Raw genomic sequence first — 24,187 nt, forward strand, 5'->3', positions numbered from 1 at the left:
ACCCTGAACACTATGGGCAATTTAGCATGGCCAGTCTACCTAGTGGAAGGAAACAGGAGCACCCAGAGAAAACCCTCGCAGAAGCAGGGAGAACATGCAAACTCCACATAGACAGTCGCTCAAGGATGGATTTGAAGCTGGGTCCCTGGCGCTGTGAGGGTGCAGTGCTAACCACTGAGCCACCGTACTGTCCCTAATAATTCTACCATTCTGTAATTCTTCTGTAATTTAAATAGTGGGGCTCTGTTCATCTTTGAAGTGGGCTTAAAACTGCTTCAGTTTTTTCGAGAATCTGGGATTGTTCTCAATACAACAGAGGAAGTTGAAAAGGAGATTTGATTGAGGTGATCAAAATTATCAAGTGTTTTGTTCGAGGGAACAATGAGAAACTGCTTTCACTGGCAGGAAGTCAGAACTCAGGTGAGTCGTAAATGACCCAGAGGTGAGATGGTGTGAAAGATTTTTAAGGTACAGATTGATATGATCTGTCGCCCGAAAGGATGGTGGAAATTCTCAGAGATTAGAAATATTTGAAGCAGAAAAACGTTGCAGGATCAGGGACAAGGGGAATGGAGCAAACTGGATAGATTTACAGAGTAAGCATAGATATGAAATGTTGTTGGTCTCGATGCTGAAATTCTGTACAGACTTGGCAGGAATGAACTGTTAAGAGAAAAATGTGAAAAAGCCTCATTTAAAAAAGCACAGAGAAATTTGAAGCAATGTGCGTTTTGGACATGTACCATGTGGCAAAACCATATTCACCATCTAATCCTAGCTATGAGAAGGTGGCATTGAGTGTCAAGGATGGGCAGTTTGGGTGGGTTAGACATGGTAAAAACTCCATGAGGGTTATGCGGAAGGGTTGGGATGGGTAGGTCTTGGAGTGATGCTCTTTGGAGATTTGGTGCAGGCTTGATGGGCTAAACAACCCCTTTTTGCACTATAGGAATTTTATAATAACAAAACGGATGGCTTGAGAGGGAACACAGTCAATTCTAGAGTCAGCTGGAAAGGGCTTATAGCAGCCATGCCAGGAATGGGTGGCAAGTTCCATTCCCTGGAGGGCATGAATCAAACAGGTGGGGTGTTATAACAATCCGGCAATTTTCACGGTCATATATCCTGTTTAGCCCCAAATGAAATGGGGCAATAGTAGAATAGCCTGTTTCTGGGGTCATTGATTCCTGGATCAGCACTGTGGGCATGTCTGTTCATCGTCATCTTCTCAAAGGCAAATAAAGGATGTTGGACAACAAAGATTTAACTCACCAGTGATTCCCTAGTCCACTTGATGAATGCTTCTCCTATCAAAGGGATCTTTATAAATGCTGCAGAAAACACCTGCTTACCGTGGTTGGATTGATTCCGAATCTGCCCTCTCCATCCACGAGGCTGTACTCAATCTGTGAGAAGCTGCCATCATCTGCATCCTCTGCACTAACTTGAAGAATCACTGTGCCCAGGGAGACGTCTTCAAACACTGGTTTCTGCATTGTTATGCGAAGTGGAGAAATCCTGATTAACGCCGAAGCCCGACATGACAGCAAACGCACATAAACTCACCAAGCCTTCTCAGACAGCGCCCTCCAAACCCAGGACCACTTCCATCTAGAAGGACAAGGGCAGCAGACACATGGAACACCACCCCCTGCAAGTTCCCCTCCGATCCCCTCACCAACCTGACTTGGAAATATATTGCCGTTCACTCAGTGTCGTTGGGTCAAAATCCTTGCCATCTCTAAGGGCATTATGGGTCTACCTACAGCACATGGACTGCAGCTTAAGGAGGCAGCTTACCACCATCACCTTCTGAAGGGCAACTAGGGGTGGGCAATAGCTCATGCAGCGATGCCCACATCTCACAAATGAATAAGAGAAAATGCTATAAAGACTATCAAATGCCCACATCGATTTGCGACGTGTCATTGTAATTACTGGCCCAGCTTGCAGTACTGTCTACTCCTGAAGCTTCAATGTGAGGATTCTCGGAGTGGCTGCCTCACTCTGATTATCATGGAATTAAAGTCAGAGGAGATGGCTGCCAGTTCACCATTATGGTACAAAGGTAAATTCTGCCTCCAGCTGGGTGCACTGTAGATGGGGAGCTTCAGATGGCAGCCCCATGGTGTTGGTACTTCACTTAACCATCCCACATCGTACCACTCTGTGTATTTCTACAGGAGCCGAGTGGCAATGCCAATCTTTGCTTTCAATAAGATGATATTGTGATATGTCCTCGTGACAGGGTTTGGCAGGGTTGATGCTCTAGAGTGTCAGGGGTCACAACCTCAGAAGAATGGGCTGGCTAATTAGGGCAGAGCTGAGGATTGCGTTTTCCCTACCCCAGAGGGAGTGTAGATGCTCAGATATACGTTTACTGAAGGTAGAGATCAAGAGATGACTGCACACAATGGAAAATGGGGAAAAGGGCACACTGAGATAGTCTTGACCTCTTTGAAATGAGGAGCATGCCGACTCCTGTTCCTCATGCTGTGATGTACGATGATTAGTCACAGGTTACAAGGTTAATGCTCGCTCCAAAGCTACTTACAGCCCATGAAGAGAAGCCACAGATACCTGGTAGGATGTCTGCCCAAAGACAGGGTTATTGTCATTGACGTCCTTGATCTGTAAACACACTGGAACCTCCACAGATCGAGGTGGTGATCCGTGATCCACTGCCCGCACTGTGAAATTCAGCCACTGAACCTCTTCGTAATCCACTGTCCTGCTTGCAACTATTTTCCCTGTGTTTGTAGGAAGTTGGGTGAAGTGGGAATGGCATGGGGTGGAGGGTGAGGAGAGGAATTGGGGTTAAAGTCTGTATTAAAGCTCAGATAACGTCAGCTCTATAAAGGATCGATCTATCTAGCCCTATCTGGGGCTTAAATGATAATTTTTCAAACAAACTCATAGAATCTCTGCTGTGTGGAAACTGCTCCTTTGGCCCAACAAGTCCACATCCACCCTCACAGCATCCCACCCAGTCCCATCTCCTTAATCTACACATCCCTGAACATCACGGGCAATTTAGCATGGCTAATCCACCCAAACCGCACATCTTTGGACTGTGGGAGGAAACACATGTAGACATAGGGAGAATGTGCAAACTCCACACGGACAGTCGCCCGAGGATGGAATCGAACCCGGGTCCCTGGTGCTGTGAGGCAGCATTGCTAACCACCGAGGCACCGTGCCTTCCTGTGCTATGCATACTGATACTGCCACTCCAAACATTGATGTCTTTCATGTCTCTACTTTACCAGGGATATCGAGTTAAATATTGCTGAAAAAGAAAAATGTGCTGGTTTGGCACACATCAGGACAAGAATGCAAAATTTCAAAAACCACAGATTAGTCAGCACTGAACACGGAGTCATTGAGTCATACAGCATGGAAACAGCCCCTTCAGTCCAACCAGTCCATGCTGACCATAATCCCAAACTAAACAAGCCCCACCTGCCTGTGTTTAGTCCTTATCTCTCAAAACTTTCCTACTCATGTACCTGTCCAAATGTCTTTTCAATGTTGTAACTGTATCTGCATCCACCGTTTTCTCTGGAAGTTAATTTCACAGACGAACCACTCTCTGTGCCGTTTTTAAATCTTTCTTCTCTCAACTTAAAAATGTGCCCCTGATTCTTGAAGTACCCCACTGGAGGGTAAAGACATCTGCCATTCACCTTATCTATATTGTTCGTTATATTATAAACTCTACAAAAGGTCACCCCTCAGTCTCCTACACTCCAGTCTGAAATAAGGCCCAGCCTAACCAGCGTCTCCTTATAACTCAAACCCTGCATTACCGACAAAATCCTGACAGATCTTTTCTGAGCCTTCTCCAGCTTAATAATATCCTTCCCATAACAGGGCGACCAGAAGTCCTGGACACAGTACTCCAGAAGAGACCTCAATAACATCCTGTATAACTTCAACATGATGTCCCAACTCCTACACTCAAGGGTCTGAGCAATGGAGGCAAGTGTACTAAATGCCTTCTTAAGCACCCTGTCTACCTGTAACGCAAACTTCAAAGAACTTTGTGCCTGAACCCGTAGGGCTATCTGTTCTAGAGTGTAGATGAGAGCAAAAAGTCTAAAAGGACCACCAATAGATTAAATGGGCGGACAGTCACAGCACCCAATAATGTGAAGGGGGCTGTGACCTACTCTGTACTAAAGCTGGGTGGATGACAGCATTTTCAAAATTCTCCAGTGTTCACCTGCTGCAGGATCCTCCAATCTGATGTAGTCTCCAGGAGGGAGATTCAGGAGTTCATAGCTGATCAGTCCATTGGGTCCTTTATCAGGATCCACAGCCGAGACAGAGAGTAGCGTTGTACCGGCTGTTGCTCCTTCCAGAATCCTCTCAGTGAAAGTATTAACCCCGAACGGTCTGAATCGAGGAGGATTGTCATTCACATCCAGGACATTCACTGTCAGTTTTGCTGAAATAAAATAGACAGTCAAATAAACGGGTTTAAATAAGATTAATAGTTCTCTATTAAGGTGAGCCAAAGGATTCGAGGATAGGATGACATAGTGCCACTGAGAAAGACCAGGATTTTACTGAAGGATTGGAGCACTCTCCAAGCAGCAAATCACCTTCTCCTCCTTCTCGGTCTGAGGTTCTTCTGTTCCTTTGATTTGACTATACCACCCTCATCCTCTAAAGTCAAACTTTATGTGATCAACTACTGAAACCCTGATTTTTACTGTACATTACTAATACATTGGTATTAATTAAACATGGGATAGTTCCCCCTGCAGTCCTCCTTGAAAGTTCATTTTGGAAGCATGGAATTTTATGGCACAGAAGGAGGCCATTTGACCTATCATGTTTATACCAGTTCCTGAAAAAGTTACCCAGCTAGTCCCACTGTCCAGCCCTATCTCAACAGCCCTCTAAACTCATCACTTTCAAATATATATCTAGATCTCTTTTAAAATTTCATATGGAATTCCACTGTCTAGGGAGCTCATTCCTAATCCTAACAACTCTTTGAGGGAAGAAGTTTCTTCTCATCTCACTCCTAGCTCTGTTACTAACGATTTTGAAATTATGAAACAGATTTCTCTACAGGGGATTAACTCACTTACTAAGTCAAAACTGTGTCGTGGAGTTCATTCACCATGATGATATGCTCCAAATTATCTTACTCAAAGCCTTCACTATGTGATAATACCTCAATAAGGACATCTCCCTTTAAGATGGAAATATTCCAGTTTCTAACTCTTCCTCTTAATTCAAAAACTCAGTTGTTCGGGATCAGCTCTGAGGATGTTCCGGGATTTGAATCCTTGCTGTATTACCTTAAACATACTAGATTGGGTTTTGTGATATTCAAGAGGGAGCGTTGTTCTATCATGTCTCTGGTATTCTCAGCGTCATGAAACAATGAGCAAGCATGAAGAAGTGAAATTCGAATGGTTATAATGGGAATATAGCTGTTAGCCTACAATCTTATGAGCACCACAAGGCGATCAACCTCGGTGGATCTTAACACCAGTACTTCCAGTTTTGCTCGAAGACTATTTCAAAACCTACACCGAGCTCTGGCCTTTGAGAAGGATTTGCTGTTAATAATACCTATTGCTTTTTTGTTGCTGAGCAGCTACCTGTTCTATTCCAGTCTTCAGGATAACTCAACACTATCAAGCCTCAATAAAATCATCTGCTAAAATAAAACACATCAAGAATGCCTAGATTTCTCCTCAGTCCCTCAAGGACATAGTTGTTAGGCTAGATCTCATACGTACAATATGCATTTAAGAACATCAGAACCAGGAGATGCATTAAACATTTCAGTTCCTCAAGCTTACTCCACCATTTGAAACAATCATGGCTGATGCTATATCAATGTCAACTACACTTTTCTACCTGTGGTCTCATAATACTTCAACTCCTTACTAATTGAAAATCTATCTCCTATCTACATTTGCTCAAAATCCCGGCTTCCACCACACTCTGGAAAAGTGAATTCCACAGATTCACAACCCTTTGAGGGAAGTAATTCCTCCACATTTCTGTTTTAAATCTCACGCTGCTTATCCTGAAACCATGACATCTCATTCTAAATTCTCCCCATGTGGGAACACCCTCTGTAAATTTACTTGGTCAATACTTTTGACGTATACGTGCAGTACAAAGAATATGAAGACATTAAATGGGGGTTGTGAGTCTCTTGACCCTTCAATTTGACATTCAGCACTATCACAGCTGATCTTGGGTTTCATCTCCATCTTCATGCCCCCCTCCCCAAATGCTTCAATTCACTGAGGGATCAAAATTCTGTCTATCTCAACCTTAATTCAATGACAGTGCAGCCAGAACTCTCTAGAATTCCAAAGATTCACAACCCTCTGAATAAAGGTTTTTCTCTGTCCTAAATGATTCAGAATGTGTGTCTCTGTGTTTGAGATTTCTCAGCCAAAAGGGGAAGCAAACATCTCAGTACCCACCGTGTGAAGTCCCTTCAGAACCTTAAACGTTTATTTGAATGAGATTATCTCTCATTCTTCTAAACTATATTACAGACCCAATTTACTCAGTATCTCATCACAGCACAACCCTCTCCTCCTAAGGCCCAAGCCGATGAGCCTGTGCTCTAATGTCCTCTTTTTCTCCCCCAAACAGGGAAGCTTCGTTTTTAAATTCGAAGCTTTATTCTAAAATAGTAACTTTACTCATGCACAGAAGTAGTAAAACTGGACACAATACTGAACACAAATTGGAAAAAGTCTGAAGTCTCACGACACCAGGTTAGAGTCCAACAGGTTTATTTAAAATCACAAACTTTCGGAGGTCTGCTCCTTTGTCACTTCACCTGATGAAGGGGTTGCACTCTGAAAGCTGGTGATTTTAAATAAGCCTGTCGGACTGTAACCTGGCGTCATGTGATTTCTGACCTTGTCCACCCCAGTCCAACACCGGCATCTCCACATCATGGCTACCAGAAATCGAGAGATATCTCATCCCACATTAATTGTACTGTTCTATAGCGAGTACCCATATCAGCTGAGGTTACCATGATAGACTCTCCTTCTCAACCCCTCCCCTCGCCTGAGGTGTGGTGACCCTCAGGTTCAACCGCCACCATTTGTCTTTCTCGAATGAGAGTAGTCCTGTGATCCTCTGGGACTAGGGCGACTTTACCTTTACTTGTGCGCGAGAAAATCTTACCATTGGGAACACTGACAGAATGACTGATCACCTCACTGGCATTGTCGTGCACTGAAATGGTAAGTATGTAGGTAGCTACCAGCTCTCTATTCAAAGGCCTTCTTACAAACACAGCACCTGGTCAAAGAGAAGAACAAATACGTTAGTGGGATCAATGCTCCTGGAGTTTTGTGCGCAGTTTATAATCACTGAAAACTATTTACAGTCACAAAGCCTTTACATTGCTTTCTTGGGAGGGAGGGTCACCATTATGACAGATGATCTTAAAAGTCAGATTAAAAACCTCTTTGTGAGCAACTTCAGACTTGGGTACAAGAAGGAACTGGTGGGATCCAACGTCATTCTCACTCTCTCTGGGCAGACTTGAACTGGCTGCTCTTTCAAGGGATAACTTATATTTAAAGCTATGAGATCTTTATAAAGGACAACATAGCAGATGATGAAAATCTCAAACTGAAAACAGGGAATACTCAGGTTCTGAGACAGAAACAGTTCACATTTCAGGTCAATGGCCTTTTCTCTTTAGGTTTGCCAAATCTGCCCAAGTGTTGCCAGCCTTCCCTGTTTATAGCCCTTGTCTATTTACCTGTTATAAAATTGATGTCAAAGGCCCTTTGATGCTCCTGCACCTCTACATCAGTGTCATCCTTTGCCACAAGCTCGATAATGTAATACTCCAGCTGAGGATGGAGGTCCTGATCTGTGGCTGTTACGTTTGCGATGACAGAACCGACAGTCACTGACTCGCTGATGCTGACGGTCTGGATTGGGTTAATGAACTCAGGACGGCAATCATTAATGTCATCAACCACAATGTTCACGGTGGCACTCGCTGACAATGATGGGGTACCACTGTCCATCACAACCACAATGAGTGTGTAGGACGCCCTCTCCTCTCGGTCCACCGTTACTCCATTGGCCACTTTGATCACTCCCGTGTGAGGGTCAATGATAAACTTATCCAGAGCGCCTCCCTCTATCCGGTAACTCAGCTGCTGGTTCACTCCAGTATCTGCATCTGTTGCTGTCACCCGGCTAATGCTGAAACCTACAAGACAAAGGAACACAACAATGTATTGGGAATTTTCTTCATGCTAAGGAAAAGACCAAGACTTTCTCGCAATGAGTTGTTTCCTTCTGTTTGGATTTCAACAAGAAAATGTAAATCTTTGCCTTCCTCTATCATTTACAGAAGTCTCTCTATCTAGTTCACATAAGAATGAGAGAGCAGAATTAGGTACAGAGATCTTAGTGCACTCATGGGATGGCATGAGTGGGTCATTCATCCTTCAGAAGTTGATTATTAAACGGAGTTGTGCTATGGTGGGGATGTCCTGAGAGAAGATTCCATATTAATTGCCCCTAGAATGAAGTGGGGTGAGGGAGCCTACAATGAGTGGCTGAGTAAATTTACAAGAATGGGAGCTGACTTCTCTGGAACATACGAGACTCTAAAGGGGCTCAAAGGTACCAAGAGGTCACTTCCCTTGGCAGAACACGTTTGGACAGTGTCAGGTCAGTCACAGATCAGGGGCCGATCATTCAGCACAGTGACAAGGGTGGGCTGCAAATTGTTGCAGTTCTCTCTTCTTCAGGCTGGTGGATCAAACACATTTTGTTGTTGGCTGCCCCTCCACTCAAGGAGAGTGTCTCCTCAGGTCGAGGGTCTCTTCGACATGACTGAGCAGGCTGATTCAGCACTGACTTTAATGAATATTCCTCAAGGCTGGGATGGACTGGTTTTTTGGCCTCTAAGGGAACCAGGGATACAGTGGGGTGGGGCGGAGAGGAGTTGAGGCCCAAGATCAACTCTGGTGGTATCAAAGAGTGCGGCATGCTTCTGGGGGTAAAGAGGATGGACTTGTGCAGAAATTCCTTTATCCAGAGAATGGGGACCCTGTGAAATTCTCCACCACAGAAAGCTGTTGAGGTATTGAATGTTTTCAAGAAGGAGTTAGATGTGGGTCTTGGAGTTAAGGGGATCAGAGGGTGTGGGGAATATCTGAAAGAGGGGACTGAGTTGGATCATCAGCCTTGATAACATTGAATGGTACAGCAGACTCAAAGGGCCAAATGGCCTACTTGCTCCTATTTTCTATGTTTCAACGAACGATTCGCTCCTGCTGTATCTCACTTGTGCCCTGTGCTGACTCGTGAACAGCAAATTCAACACAGCCACGCTTCAATACCTTTCAGTGGCTGGACAAGATAACCCTAACCCTAACCCTAACTCTAATCCTAACCCTAACCCTAACCCTAACCCTAAAGCAGGCTCAGAGGTTTCTCACAATCATTTGAGCCAGTGATGATGCTTGGAGTGGCGAAACGGAAGGACATAGCTGTTTAAAACGGGGGGATGGGATTGCTGCAAGGAAATTCAATCTCACTTTGGATCATCCCGAGCCTACAGTCTTTCACAAGCCACCATTCTCAGAGGTTTTCTGAGGGAATGCATGCAGGCGGGGTGGGACATGAATGTTGATACAGTTGTCAATCATAGATGAGATTCATGGCCCACCCTCTTCTTATCAGATCAGGAATGGTGGAAGTCAACAGAACCTTCTCAATCTGTCTCACTGGCAACATAAACATCAGAAGTGCTGAAAATAATATTCAAGGCTTTCTTCCTGTCCATGTGTGGTTTGCATGAGTAAGATTATCTTGCAACACCAGGATAAGAAACTGGATGGCACTTCCACTTTGAAATGTCGAACAACTGCAGGTGCATTTTTTTGGATCCAGAGGAAACATCACTGAACCTAAACCAAGACAAAGGACGGAGATTTTGCCCTGTTAACACTTTATCTCCTGCGCCTGGTGGCTATGAATGTGGATTCTGCTGCAATAAAACCAGAAAGTGCTGGAGAAACTCATCAGGTCTGGCAGTGTATGTGGGGAGAGAAACAGAGCTAATGTTTTGGGTCCTGTATGACTCTTCGCTGTAAAGGAAGGGGGCTGGAAGTGAAAGGGATTTTAATGCTGTTGGAAAGTGGGTGGGGGAGAAGGAGCAAATGGAACAGGCAGGAAGGGTGCTGACAGCAGAAGGCAAAGCGAGTGCTAAAAGCAGTAGAGGGAAGTTGGCCATTCAGCCCATTGAGTTTGCATTGTCCTCTGAAGAGCTATCCCACCCAAACCCATCCCATCTCTGTGACCACCATGGCTAGCCCAAAGAGACTGCACATCCCTGAGCACCACAGGCAATTTAGCATGGCCGCTCCACCCTAACCTGCACATCTTTGGACTGTGGAAGCAGATTGGAGCACCTGGAGGAAACCCATGCAGACACAGGGAGAATATGTAAGCTCCACATAACAGTCACTCAAGGATGGAATCAATCCCAGGTCCTGTGGGGCAGCAGTGCTAACCACTGCACCACCATGTTGCCTATAGACAGTGGGTAGGTGTTAATGGCCCAAAGCGTTAGCAGAAAATGGGTCAGCTCTGTTGAGAGCAAACACTTTTTAAACAACATGCCTGGAAGACATTGTTCATGGTCTGGCTCAATGCTGAGTTCTAAAGGCTGTAAAACACCCAGTAAGGTGCTGTTCCTTCAGACTGTCTTTGGCTTTGCTGCACAACGCAGCAGGCTGAGAGCGGAAATGGGTTGTGCTCCTTCGCTCTCCTTCTGTTTTGTTCCACGTAAACAAAATCAGAGAAGATGATGCCACGTGTGGCATCAAGCTCTTCCAGGTCATGTTTAGCATTGTCAGATAGAAGCCAACAGATATACTGTCAGATACTAACCGAGCAGCCCTCATCTCTGTATGACTCGCGGCTCGCTTGTCAATTATTGTGACTCAGATTTCTGACGTCGTCCTTAAACCAAAGGCTGCAAACAGAAAGATCGTTGTGGGAAATTGGATTGAGAATTTACAGATTAACGTACTACTCGAGATCCTTAGAGCCAGCAGAGATGTGGTCACACCGTCCCCTCAGTCTGGCCAGACTTGGATTGAGCTCTTATTCAGCTGCAAGCCCTTTACACCCCAGCAAGGAGATTTTAAGAGAATGAACCAAAAACAGAAACTGCTGGAAAAGCTCAGCAGGTCTGGCAGCATCTGTGAAGAGAAATCAGAGTTAACATTTCGGGTCTGGTGACCCTTCCCAGAACATTTTAAGAGAATGATGCCGTATCATGTTCCATGTTTGACCCATTTCTGAACTAATACCATGGAATTGCAATTGGTCAGACACAAGTTGTTAAGGAGCTTAATCCAGAACTGAACAAACCAGGGATCAATGTTAAATACAATGAACTAGGGAAGAAAACAGAGACCAGCATAGATAAATAGATACATAGAAGACTTTGGGGAGACTTTCTTCGACAATCTTCCAATATTCTACAAGCACCAATGGAAGAAATTCCAAATAGGGTGGGTTATAGGGGGATGGGTCTGGGTGGGATGCTCTGAGGGGCAGTGTGGGCCTGTTGGGCTGAAGGGCCTGTTTCTACATTGTAGGAATTTTATGATTCTCCATGGTAAGAGCATTGATGAGGCTTTCTCATTTGTCCAACCAATTGATTATCCAAACTTGGTGCACATAACTTTCCAAGTATTACTTTGCAGTGATCTGATGTTTGCCAACTCGCCAGCCCAGAAATAGTGGTTAAGAAATCATTGACATTCATGATCCGATATGTCACCTGAGGGGCTGTTTTCCAGAACATGGACAGTCATTGAAGAAGGGGTAAAGACTGGTGCATTGTCATTTTGATCCAAGACTGTTACAGTGAGTGCAGCCACACTCTTCAGTTGACCAATATCTTCTGCTATTACAGTTAATTCCAGCCTTGCATTAGGCAATGACTCCCTGTCGATGCTTTTTCCTGGTGCGACAGAGACAATGCCTGGAAAATGAATAAAAGACAGTCAGCCATCAAATACAGTAATTAAAATAGTTACATTTTTTGCGATAGTGACAGGACATCTGAGCAAATTGTATGAGCAAAGATAAACTAATCCAAACTTCATATACAATGACTGTCCTGCTCTAAATGAAGAAAGTTACACCAAACCATTTTCTCACAAAAACAATTATAGGTTCACCAGCACATACACACAAACAGAACTGATCAAGAGCAAGAATTGGCCATTTGGCTCCTCAAGCCTTCTCTGCCCTTTGATAAGATCAAGGCTGATCTTAATCAGACTCAATCTACTCTCTTACCCTGATGTCCTTTGACTTCCTCATTAGTCGAGAATCTCTCTCTCTCTCTGACTTTGAAGTGTTCAGTGACCCTGCTTTCACCAATCACTGGGGAAGAGAGTTCCACAAGCTCAGAATCCTCAAACAGAAAAAGTATTTCTAATTTTTGTCTTAAAATTAACAGTCTCCCATTTAAACCATGTTTCAGTTTTCTAGTTGCTGCTATGATGAGAAAAGTCCTTTCGGGATCTACTTTGCCAAGGATTTTATATGTTTCAATGAGATTACCTCTCATTCTTCTAAACTCAGTGTATACAGGGCCAGCTTTTCCTTAGGGTTAACCACTCTCATCACCTCTTGAACAGAGATTTGGCTTCCTTCCCATTCAAGGCATTTCTCAGTGTGTGTGTGAAATATGTGCTTCTTGGCATCAGCTTTCAACTTGTTTCTTAGCAGGTTGTAGCTAGCTCCCCTTATCCAGTGACAATAGTTCTGGATTTGCTTGGCGCCTCTCTTTTATTACTCATTAACTTCTGTTCAAGCTTGAACTGTTTTTAACACTTCCTGACTCTCATCCCTGGCAATTTCCCTTCAGTGGTAAAGTCTTGGGATTTTTACTGTTGGAAAGTTAATCAAATTTGCCCATTTCCCTTGCTTGTGAAATATGTTTGTTGTATTCCACACATGGGATAGTAGAGCTGAAAATCGTGCCCCTGAGCTTAAATCAAAATGGGCATGTGTTAAATGAGGTTCAAACCTCTGAAGATGTTAGCTATGCATTTGATGATTATTAATTAGAATTGGCAATTCAATTGTGTCCAATTCTGTGGCACAGAAAACCATTATGGAATTTAACAACATAGCATTTTTTTTAGTTTAGATTAATATTTTCCAAAACTTCAGTCCAGCCACATAGACTCTTCCACATCTGCGTATCCATTTAGTTATATTTCAAATTGGATGTTTTGCATGCCTACATATCAAAAATCTGAGTTTTCATCATCAAGCGAGAGTGAAACATTTCACAGGATCCCTACAGTGTGGAATCAGGCTATTTGGCCCATCCCAACCCTCTGAAGAGCATTCCATCCAGACCCACCCCTTGTCCTATAACCTTACATTTCCCATGGCTAACCCACCTAACTTGCACATTTCTAGACACAACAGGCAACTTAACATAGCCAATCCACTTCATCTATACATCTTTGGACAGTTAGAGAAAACCAGAGCAAACTCAAAGTCCACATAGGCAGTTGCCTAAGACTGGAATTGAACTTGGGACCCTGGTGCTGAGAGGCAGCAGTGCTAACCACTGAGCCACCGTACCACCCCATCTTACCTTGAGCGAAAGTAAAACTATCAGCAGTGAGTTTCGTTGCATTCCAACTCTCACTGGTTACTCTCATTTCCATTGGATGTGTCAGCCTAAACAGTAGACATTACTCTTTGGAGCAAATCATTTCGCTGCCCCTTTGGCCAGCAGAGACTAAAAGAGATTACTTAAACATTTGTCTCATTGCTGTTTGCAAGCAAATTGAGAGTAGTATCGCTCTACTTAACACTCAGTGGGGGTCCAGAATAATTCACTGTCTCTGAAGTACCTGAGGATAACTCTACAGGATGTGCTAAGAAGTAATGAGTAAGGTATATCTTTTGAGCTCTCGGTAACAAAGGGGCAATAGCTCACCAGTGTTCCAGTCTATTGTGAAGAATTCAGTTGTGTTACCCTGTAATTGGTAACTGACGACAGCATTGAGTCCTTCATCACTGTCAAAAGCTAAAATAGGCCCATTCAGCATGGTGATTTGTGTACCTAGAAATTAAACAATCAGGGAAGATGTGTTAACTTTGGTCAATGGAACATTAACTTTTAGACACTCACTGTAACACCATTGAAACCAGTTTTTAAGATCATAGTATGGACAAATAAAATAGAAATTGTGGCTTACACTTGCAATTGTTTGATTCTGCCCAATCCCATTGAGTTCCTTTCACAAAATGGATAACGACACTGATTCCATGGTTAGCTGTATCTCAGTGATTGGCACTCCTACTGAGTCGGAAGGCTATGGGTTCAAGTCCCACTCCAGAAACCTGAGCACAGTATCGATGCTGATAGCTAGTGCGGTGCAGAAGGATAGATTATGCCTTTGAATGGTGATTTAGGAGTTACTATCAGCCAGTACCTGCCTGGCTCTTCAGAAGTGTATTGAGTTTGCTGGAATCCTCCGATCTGGCATAGGGTCTGGCATAGGCATGCCTGTCGATGTCACCGTTTGGAGTTCTGACTTTCAGGTGCGATATTAATCAGAGGTCCTGTCTCAGCTGGACTCAAGATCCCATGGTACAGTGCCCTTCACAGTGTGCTAGCTAATCCCTACTTTATAAACATCATCAAAAATCATCTGACCATTATAGTGGGATTTTGCTGTGTACAAACATTTCTACTACTTTTGACTGAATGCAGAAAATGCTGGAAATCACAGTGGGTCAGGCAGCATCCATGGAGAGATAGCAATCTAACGTTTCGAGTCTGGATGACTCTTCATCATCACCGGCTCTGAATAAGAGTCATCTCAACTGGAAACGTTAGCTTGTTCGCTCTCTCCACGGATGTTGCCTGACCTGCTGTGATTTCCAGCATTTTTTGTTTTTAGTACAGATCCCAGCATCTGCAGTAATTTGCTTCTATGTTCTATTACTTACGCTGCTCTGCAACAGTAACCAGACTTGAAAATGCACTTCTTTGCCTGTAAAAAGCTTTGGGATTTCCTAAGGATGTGAAAAGCGCTATATAATTCAAGTTCTTCAAATAATTCTGTGGCAAATACGACACTGTGGCTGGAAGTTGGAATGATTGGAACAGAAGAAGACCATTCAACCTCTTAAATCATTGCTCCTGTTCGGAGAGTTTGTGGCTGATCCATATCCATCTTATTCCAGTCCCTCCTCCCATTGGCTCTATATTCCGAGTCAGGCCATAACCTACTGGTCTCAGGTATCAGGAATTGAGGGAGAACCACATGGGACACTGTTTCATACTCTTGGCACTTTTATTTCATGAATAAGCCTTTCAAGCTTCTCCCCTCAGTAGCCCAGCTCTGATTTCAAATCAACATCTCCTAGAAAGAGGAACACGGTTCTCTCTATGCAGTCATTCAAATCCTTTTTCAATCCTAAAAGCCTTAATCCTGCATTATAACAGTAACTACATTTCAAGAAATACATCATTGGCTGCAAAACACTTGGGAGACATAAGGTCTTGGGACTATGCAGGTTTCTTTTTTAAAGAGTTCGTACAGTGTGGGAACAGGCCATTCAGCCCAACAAGTCCAAACTGACTCTCTGAAGAGCATCCCAACCCAGACTCACCCACCAAGCCTATCCCAGAAACCCTACATTTCCCATGGCTAATCCACCTAACATAAACATCCCTGAATACTATGGGGCAATTTCACATTGCCAATCCATCTAACCTGCACATCTTTGAAGTGCGGGAGGAACCCCAGAGTAAACCGACACAGAGAGCGTGCAAGCTCAACACAGACACGTGCTCAAGGGTAGAAATGAACCCAGGGTTCCTGTACTGTAAGGCAGCAGTGCTAACCACTGAGCCACTGCGCTGCCCGATGCGTCAGGAATGAATCACAGAAGGCTAGGATGCAGGGACAGCAAGTAATTATGAAATGCTACCAGTTAGTGTGAGGTATCTGAGTATAACAGTAGGGAATTTATTTTTAGTTTTCAGGCCACTGCTGTGAGATCATTTCTGGAGTACTGTGCTCTGTGTTAGTCATCTTATTTAAGGAAGGGTGTAAATTCTTTGGGAGCAGATCAGAGAAGTGTTTTGGTTCTGAGGATTTTGTTTAACTCAATACGTGGCCAATAATGACACACCTACCTGCCTCTGGATTCTCTAGAATTTCAGCTTGATATGACATCTGAGTAAAGGTGGGACTGTTATCATTCTCATCTGAGACGGAGATGGTCAGTACGCCAGAATCCTGGTGAGAGAGAGAGACAATGTTCTGAACATTTATGTGTGAAAATGAAGGGACCAATCTCTTCAGAGTTTACTGAAAGAAAAGACTTGCTCTATCATTGTGGAGGTTCTGTAGTGTAGTAGGAAGCAACTCCTGCTTCAAGGCCACAACCTCTGGGTTCAAGACTCACCCTAGCAGCTGCTGACCACAGACGGAGCACTTGAGATGCAACTCTGCATTTTAATGGCCAGCCCACTAACCCGAGCAACACTCCCCCATCCAAACGTGTAGAAAGACACAAAACAAACTTGTTTGTAGGTTGTCAATATTCATTGTGCTTTTTCTTTGGCTCAGGTGGTCCTGAGCTCATGGATGACCCCTCTCTAACCATCACACTCTCCCCCACTTTCTAACAGTTACCAGAAAAGAAACAGTTCAGCTTAGGAAATAGATTTGAAGCTTCGGGGAGCAATGGAAATTGTCAATAATTCATGAAAAAATACTCATTAATAATCTGTCCTTTCCTATCCTTTCAGCACTGACACACTGCTGGTCCATTCTGCAGTGGCTTCCACTTCAAGCTTACGGTGACTGCAAAGTCACAAATTAAAATTATCCCAAAAATGCCAACTGTCCCGGAACGAGGTCAAAGCAGTGATGCAATCTTAGGATTGAGGCACCTGATGAAAACAAATTACATTTTGAATGTTGCAGAAAATAGAGAACTGTTGCAGAAGCTTTTTGTTTTGCATTCATTGGGACAACTGTACAAATGTCAAATCACAATAATTTATACTCTCAGAGAAAAGGATGTTGATTGGTTGGCAAGTCAATGCTGATTAGCCAAGCTGTTGCCATGGACAAAGCAACAATATCCAATCGGTATCTCCAGCTCCTGGGTTAATCAGAAAAGCTGCAAGGCTTGAGCAAATTCCTTTTGTTTGCAAAGAGTGGGTCTCTGTGCATGACACTGTCATGACCCAGATAGTGTTCTGGGGACCCAGGCTGGAATCCTGATAATGGCAGATGGTGGAATCTGAATTCAATGAACATATCTGGAATTAGGAATCTAATGACGACTGTGAAACCATTGTCGATTGTCAGAAAAACCCATCTGGTTCACTATTGCCCTTTTGGGAAGGAAACTACCATTCTCATCTGGTCTGGCCTACATGTGACTCCAGGCCCACTGCGATGTGGTTGTCTCTTAACTGCCTGCTATGCAATTCGGGATGGACAATAAATGCTGCCTAGCCTATGAATGAATTAAGGAAATAAGTAATATTGCTCAAAATGGAGCATAACAGAGCCCTGGCATCAAGAAATTAAGCCTTTATCTCGTGGTTTGTATTTTCATCAGAATACCTAGAATACATGAATATTTCAGTCCAGGATGTGCATCTTCATTATACCTGGGTTGGTTCCATTTTATCCACCTTAATATCACTTTCCTGGCATCTTCTTTCTTCCAGTGAATTTCTTTTGTAACATTGTGTTTGGAAGAATGAGAGGGGATGCCATTGGAACATATAAAATTCTGACAGGGCTGGACAGTCTTGATGCTGAGATGATCCCTCCCCTGACTGCGGGGTCTAAAACAGGGGGTGACCAGCTCAGAATGCATGCTAGCCCATTTCAACTGAGATGAGGAGAAATTTCTTCACTCAAATGCTGGTGAACCTGTGGAATTCTCTACCACAAGAGGTGACTGAATGTATTTAAGAAAGAAAAAGATAGCTGTTTAGTAGCTCCAGGTGTCAAGGGCATGGGGAGGACGTGGCAATATCGCATTAAATAAAGGATCAGCCAAAAGGGATTTGAAAACGAGGGGGCACATTTTTAAGATGAGAGGAAAGACATTTAAAAAAGCCTTGGGGGACAATTTTTTACACAGTGGGTGGTTTGTGTGTGGAATGATTTTCCTGAGGAAGTGATGGGTGTGGGTACAATTACAATGTTGTAAAAGACACTTAGATAAGTGCATGGAGATAGTAAGAACTGTGGAAGCTGGAATCAGAGTTAATACAATGTGGAGCTGAAGGAACACAGCAGGTCAGGCTGCATCAGAGGAGCAGGAAAGTCGACGTTCCGGGTTTGTACCCTGATGAAGGGCGTAAATCTGAAACATTGACTTTCCTGCTCCTCTGATGCTGCCTGCCCTGCTGTATTCCTCCAGTTCCACAATGCATTAATTAGATAAGTACACAAATAGGAAAGGTTCGGAGGAACATGGGCCAGGAGTGGGCATGAGGGGCTAATTTGGTTTCAGATTATAGTTGGCATGGACTGGTTGGACCGAAGTGTCTGCTTCCACCCTGCATGACTCTATGCCTATGATCATATTGAATGGTGGAGGTACCTTGATGGGCTGAATGGCCTAATCCTGCTCCTATTTTCTATAATTCCATGTGATTAACTTGATTTGAATGGATTTTATATTCCAGGAACATGGGTGCAAGTGGAGGCCATTCAGTTCCTAAAACACATTCTATCACTCAATTAGATCAAGACTGGGACACTTCTTCACTGAATCTACTCATCTTGGGTTCTATACCCTTGACTGCCTTAGCTAACAAAAACAATCAATTCAAATAAGGTTTGGAATCAAACACTTTATTTTATCCTCACCCTACCTTTCCTCGGTGGCAGGTTCAAACTGAAGCATTCAAGAAGGGATTGGAAGATGATTTGGATAGAACCAACTGGGAGAAAGCAGGAGATTGGTACTGGGTAATGATGTTCATTTGAATAGCTGCTGCAGACATGATGAGCCGAATGGTGACTGGGTTATGCACCTTTGTTACAGTTTCACTGCAAAGTGAAAAAAACTTTTCCTCTTTAACATACAAAGCATCTGAAATTGGATCCGCTAGATTCTACCTTTACAATTGCTGTTCCAGCAAATACACCCTCGACTTGTGCAGATCTCTCCGCATTTCCAAATCCTAACTGTGTGAGCCCACGCTGTCTGAAATGTTATGATAATTAGCCAAACATACGCTTAAGGAGTGAGCTGTTCTGATCTGGAATCCATTGCCTAAAAAGGATAGTGGATCAGCTAAAGAACTAGCTTTCAAAACAGGATCTGGTAGACCTTTAATCTTTGCAGGGTTATGGGAAAAAGCAGAGAAGCAAGGTAATTTTCAGAGATTGTAAGAACCGTAGACGTTGGAATCAGAGACAACACAGTGTGGAGCTGGAGGAACACAGCAGGCCAGACAGCATCAGAAGAGCAGGAAAGCTGATGTTTCTGGTCGGGACCCTTCTTCAGAAATGAGGGAGGGAGAAGGGAGCTTGGAAATAAATAGAGAGAGGAGGGGTGGGATTGGGGAAGGTGGGTGGGACATAGTAACATTTATGAATCAGACTATGTCAGGATAACCTGAGTTAAGGAGACAGCCATCCAGGACCTAGAAGTCTTAGAGAAATTTATTCCCTCAGAAGGGTGTGAATCTGACTTCTCTACCCCAAAGGGAGGCTAAGTTGCAGAGTAATTGATATATATTTGGACTCTTAAGTGAATCGAGGAATGGGAGATGTGGTGAACTTATTAAATCAGGCATGACCTTATTCAGTGATGGAATATGTTTGAGAGCTCATGTGGTTGACAACTATTTATTAGCTACATCTAAACTGGTGCACTATACCGTTTTAACCAACTGGTTCAGATCTGTAATGACACACCTACAACTACTTTGTGGTCGGATGTGAACTTTGAGCTGCTGACTCAGCGGTTGGGACTCTACCATTGCATCACAAGACCCTCCGCATACAATTTTATGATCCTGATCGGTCTATGATTAATAAATGTGCACATCATTCTGACATTTTAATCACATGTGCAATGTAACTCTAAATGCTAAAGATGATGGTGCAGATACGAGTCTGATAGGGCTGAAAATAATTACTCTTCGAGCATGTCTTGGGTTTTCTGGGTTGTCTTTGACTGTGATGGTGAGCTTGTATTCAGCAATCTGCTCTCTATCCAATGGTCTGTTGACATAAATGACTCCAGTCTGTAAAAGAAATATCACAGGCAACATTAACGTTATCAAGGAATCACAAACAATCAATTTGGATCCCCATGCAGGAAGAAATGCAGAAGGGGCATGGCTAGTTCACTCAGACCCTCAGACCTGTTATGCCCTCTGATCATGGCTGATCTAGTTGTGACCTCAACTGTACTCTCCAGCCTCCCCAATAACCTTAGATAACAAAGTGTAGAGCTGGATGAGCACAGCAGGCCAAGCAGCATCTCAGGAGCACAAAAGCTGATGTTTCAGGCCTAGACCCTTCATTAGAGAGGGGGATGGGGAGAGGGTTCTGGAATAAATAGGGAGAGAGGGGGAAGCAGACTGAAGATGGAGAGAAAAGAAGGTAGGAGGACAGGAGAGTATAGGTGGGGAGGTAGGGAGGGGATAGGTCAGTCCGGGGAAGACGGACAGGTCAAGGAGGTGGGATGAGGTTAGTAGGTGGGAAATGGAGGTGCGGCTTGAGGTGGGAGGAAGGGATGGGTGAGAGGAAGAACTGGTTAGGGAGGCAGAGACAGGCTGGGCTGGTTTTGGGATGCAGTGGGGGGAGGGGATGAGCTGGGCTGGTTGTGTGATGCAATGGGGGGAGGGGACGAACTGGGCTGGGTTTGGGATGCAGTGGGGGAAGGGGAGATTTTGAAGCTGGTGAAGTCGACATTGATACCATTGGTATCAATGGAACTCATATTCCCAAGCGGAATATGAGTTGCTGTTTCTGCAACCTTTGGGTGGCATCATTGTGGCACTGCAGGAGGCCCATGATGGACATGTCGTCTGAAGAATGGAGGGGGAGTTAAAATGGTTCGCGACTGGGAGGTGCAGCTGTTTATTGCGAACCGAGCGGAGGTGTTCTGCAAAGCGATCCCCAAGCCTCCGCTTGGTTTCCCCAGTGTAGAGGGAGCCACACCGGGTACAATGGATACAGTATACCACATTGGCAGATGTGCAGGTGAACCTCTGCTGAATGCGGAAAGTCATCTTCGGGCCTGGGATGGGGGTGAAGGAGGAGGTGTGGGGGCAAGTGTAGCATTTCCTGTGGTTGCAGGGGAAGGTGCTGGGTGTGGTGGGGTTGGAGGGCAGTGTGGAGCGAACAAGGGAGTCACGGAGAGAGTGGTCTCTCTGGAAGGCAGGCAAGAGTGGGGGTGGAAAAATGTCTTGGGTGGTGGAGTTGGATTGTAGATGGCGGAAGTGTCGGAGGATGATGCATTGTATCCGGAGGTTGGTGGGTGGTGTGTGAGAACGAGGGGGATCCTCTGAGGGCGGTTGTGGCGGGGCGGGGTGTGAGGGATGTGTTGCGGGAAATGCGGGAGACGCGGTCAAGGGTGTTCTCGGCCACTGCGGGGGGAACCCAATAACCTTTCAGTCTTTACTGAATAAGAATCCCTCCTACACGCCGTTAAAAATATTCAAACTCTTTGTTTTCACCATGTTTTGAAAAGTTCCAAAGGCTCATGACCCTTAGAGAAAAATAAATTCTGCTTATCTCTGACTTAAATGGACAGCTGTTTTTAAGCAGTCATCCCCAAGTTCTGGCTTCTTTCATTAGTGTAATTCCATGTCTAGTCTGTCAAAAATTCTCAGGATCTTAAATATTTCAATCAATCCATCTCTTACTCTGTGAAGCCTCAGCTGATACCAGCCTAGCATGTCGAATCTGTTCTGTTGCAACAAGCCTCGCATTGCAGGTGCAAGTCTGGCAATCCTTCACTGAACTGCTCCCAATGTATTTATATCCTTCCTTAAATAAGGGGCATCCTAAGAAAGATACTGTATACAGTGCTCCAGAACTGGTTTTACTAATGCCCTGTATAACTGAAGCATAACTTTCCTTCCTTCTTTATCAAATTCCGTGGCAACAAACAATAGCATTTTATGAGCTTTCCTGGTTAATTGCTGGACCTGCAGACTATCATTCTGCGATTATTGCCCAAGATAGCGCACACTGTATCTCTGCAATCTCCGACCATTTAGATAACATAATTCTTCCAAACAAAATGGACAACTTCACATTTTCCTGCATTACATTCCATTTGCCACATTTTTGCCCACTCATTTAACCCATCAATATCTCTTTGAAACTGTCTTGTGCCTTCTTCACAACTTCCCTTCCTATCAATCTTTGCGTCATCAGCAAATTTAGCAATCATACCTTTGGTTCCTTCATCCAAGTCACTTATATAGATTGCAGAAGTGGGGGCCCCAGGCCTAAACCCTGTAGCACCCCATTCAGAACAACTACTGTCTGTTTCCTCAGAGATAGCAAGAACGACAGATGCTGGAGTCAGAGACAACACAGTGTGGTGCTGGAGGAGCACAGCATCAAAGGAGCAGAGAAGCTGACGTTTCGGGTCAGGACCCTTCTTCTGAAATGGGAAGGGTTGAGCTCGAAAATAAATAGAGAGGGGAGGGGTGGTTTTGGGGAAGGCAAGTGGGATGGTGATAGGTGACAGCAGTTAGGTGGTGGGGATTGGTCAGTGGGATTCGAGGGGTGGGTAGCTGGGAGAAAAGATGGACAGGTTGTGTCAGGTCAAGGAGGTGGGGATGAGAGGGAGGGTGGACATGGGATGAGGCTGGGGGTGGGGAGACTTTAAAACAGGTGAATTTCATGAATCCGGGCACCTTTCCTTGCAACCGCAGGAAGTTGTACACCTGTCCATACACCTCATCCCTCACCCCCATTCATGGCACAAAGCAAACCTTCCATATCCAACAGGGGTTCACCTGCACATCTGCAAATGTGGCCTATTGCATCTGCTGCTCCTGTTGTGGCCTCCTCTACATCAGTGAGACCAAGCAGAGGCTCGGAGACCGCTTTGTAGAGCATCTGCGCTTTGTTCGCGACAAATGACAACCCCGTCCAGTCACAAATCATTTCAACTCCCCCTCCCACTCCCTGGGTGATACGTCCATCCTGGCCTGCCTCCAGTGTCACAATGACACCACCTGCAAACTCACAATCCACCGAGGGAGACTTCGGCCCGAAGGCCTAAATACGGATTTTATCAGTTTCAGAATCTCCCAAACCTCCGCCTCATCCTGTGTCCAACCCTCCCTCTCATCCCCACCTCCTTGAGCTGACACAACCTGTCCATCTTCTCTCCCACCTATCCACCCCTCCAACCTCACCAACCAATCCCCACCATTTCCTACCTGCACTTAACAATCACCATCCTGCCTACCTTGCCCAGCCCCGCCCCTCACCTCTCTATTTATTTCCCAGCTGCCTTCCCACTCCCCATTTCTGAAGAAGGGTCCCGACCTGAAATGTCAGATTTCCTATTCCTCTCATGCTGCCTGGCCTGCTGTGTTCCTCCAGCTTCATACTGTCTGCCCTCGGTTTCCTGTTTGTTAATACATTATTTCCCTTTCTCAAAACCATGTAGACTCATCCTAAAGAACACAAAGGTTTTGGAGGTTGTGGGGCTGATGCTAGTTAGAGAAGTAGGGGAGAATTTTGAATTTCAACATGAAGCTAAGATTTAACAATATAGATCAGTGAGTAGAGGGCCTAGTGGGTGAAAAAGACTTTGTATTTCATGTCTGATTCAATCTTAATATCATTCATGTCACATCTGTGTACTTAAGCCCAGAAGATACTTAACTGTTTTATTGATGAAGAAGGCATTTTCAATGTTTCCTGCAGTGATACTAAAGGTCAGGAGGGCATTGTGCCCACTGTCAATGTCAGTGGCCAAAATTCTGGTAATGCTTGTGGACACAGCTGTGTTTTCACTGAAGGTGCAATTCCGCGGAATGTTCTGGAGCACAGGATCATTATCATTTATGTCCAGGACGTGAACACCCACCAGGACCTGCACAGAATAGAACCAGAGGATTTTA

The 24,187-nt window shown here is 44.4% G+C and overlaps 1 protein-coding gene across 1 annotated transcript in view; it reads right to left on the reverse strand.

Moving 5' to 3' along the window:
- Nucleotides 1-24,187, reverse strand: part of cdh23 (cadherin-related 23) — an 807,091-nt gene that overhangs the window by 55,550 nt on the left and 727,354 nt on the right. Inside the window, exons 41-50 of the mRNA XM_059640347.1 lie at nt 23,950-24,159; nt 20,225-20,332; nt 16,235-16,337; nt 14,021-14,146; nt 11,831-12,034; nt 7,772-8,233; nt 7,186-7,302; nt 4,226-4,450; nt 2,581-2,750; nt 1,353-1,490 (exon numbers count right to left, since the gene is read on the reverse strand). Of these exons, the coding sequence (XP_059496330.1) occupies nt 1,353-1,490; nt 2,581-2,750; nt 4,226-4,450; nt 7,186-7,302; nt 7,772-8,233; nt 11,831-12,034; nt 14,021-14,146; nt 16,235-16,337; nt 20,225-20,332; nt 23,950-24,159 (1,863 nt within the window). The remainder of the gene's footprint in view (nt 1-1,352; nt 1,491-2,580; nt 2,751-4,225; nt 4,451-7,185; nt 7,303-7,771; nt 8,234-11,830; nt 12,035-14,020; nt 14,147-16,234; nt 16,338-20,224; nt 20,333-23,949; nt 24,160-24,187) is intronic.

The sequence above is a fragment of the Stegostoma tigrinum genome, chromosome 37 (assembly GCF_030684315.1).
Source record: "Stegostoma tigrinum isolate sSteTig4 chromosome 37, sSteTig4.hap1, whole genome shotgun sequence".
Classification (NCBI taxonomy): domain Eukaryota; kingdom Metazoa; phylum Chordata; class Chondrichthyes; order Orectolobiformes; family Stegostomatidae; genus Stegostoma; species Stegostoma tigrinum.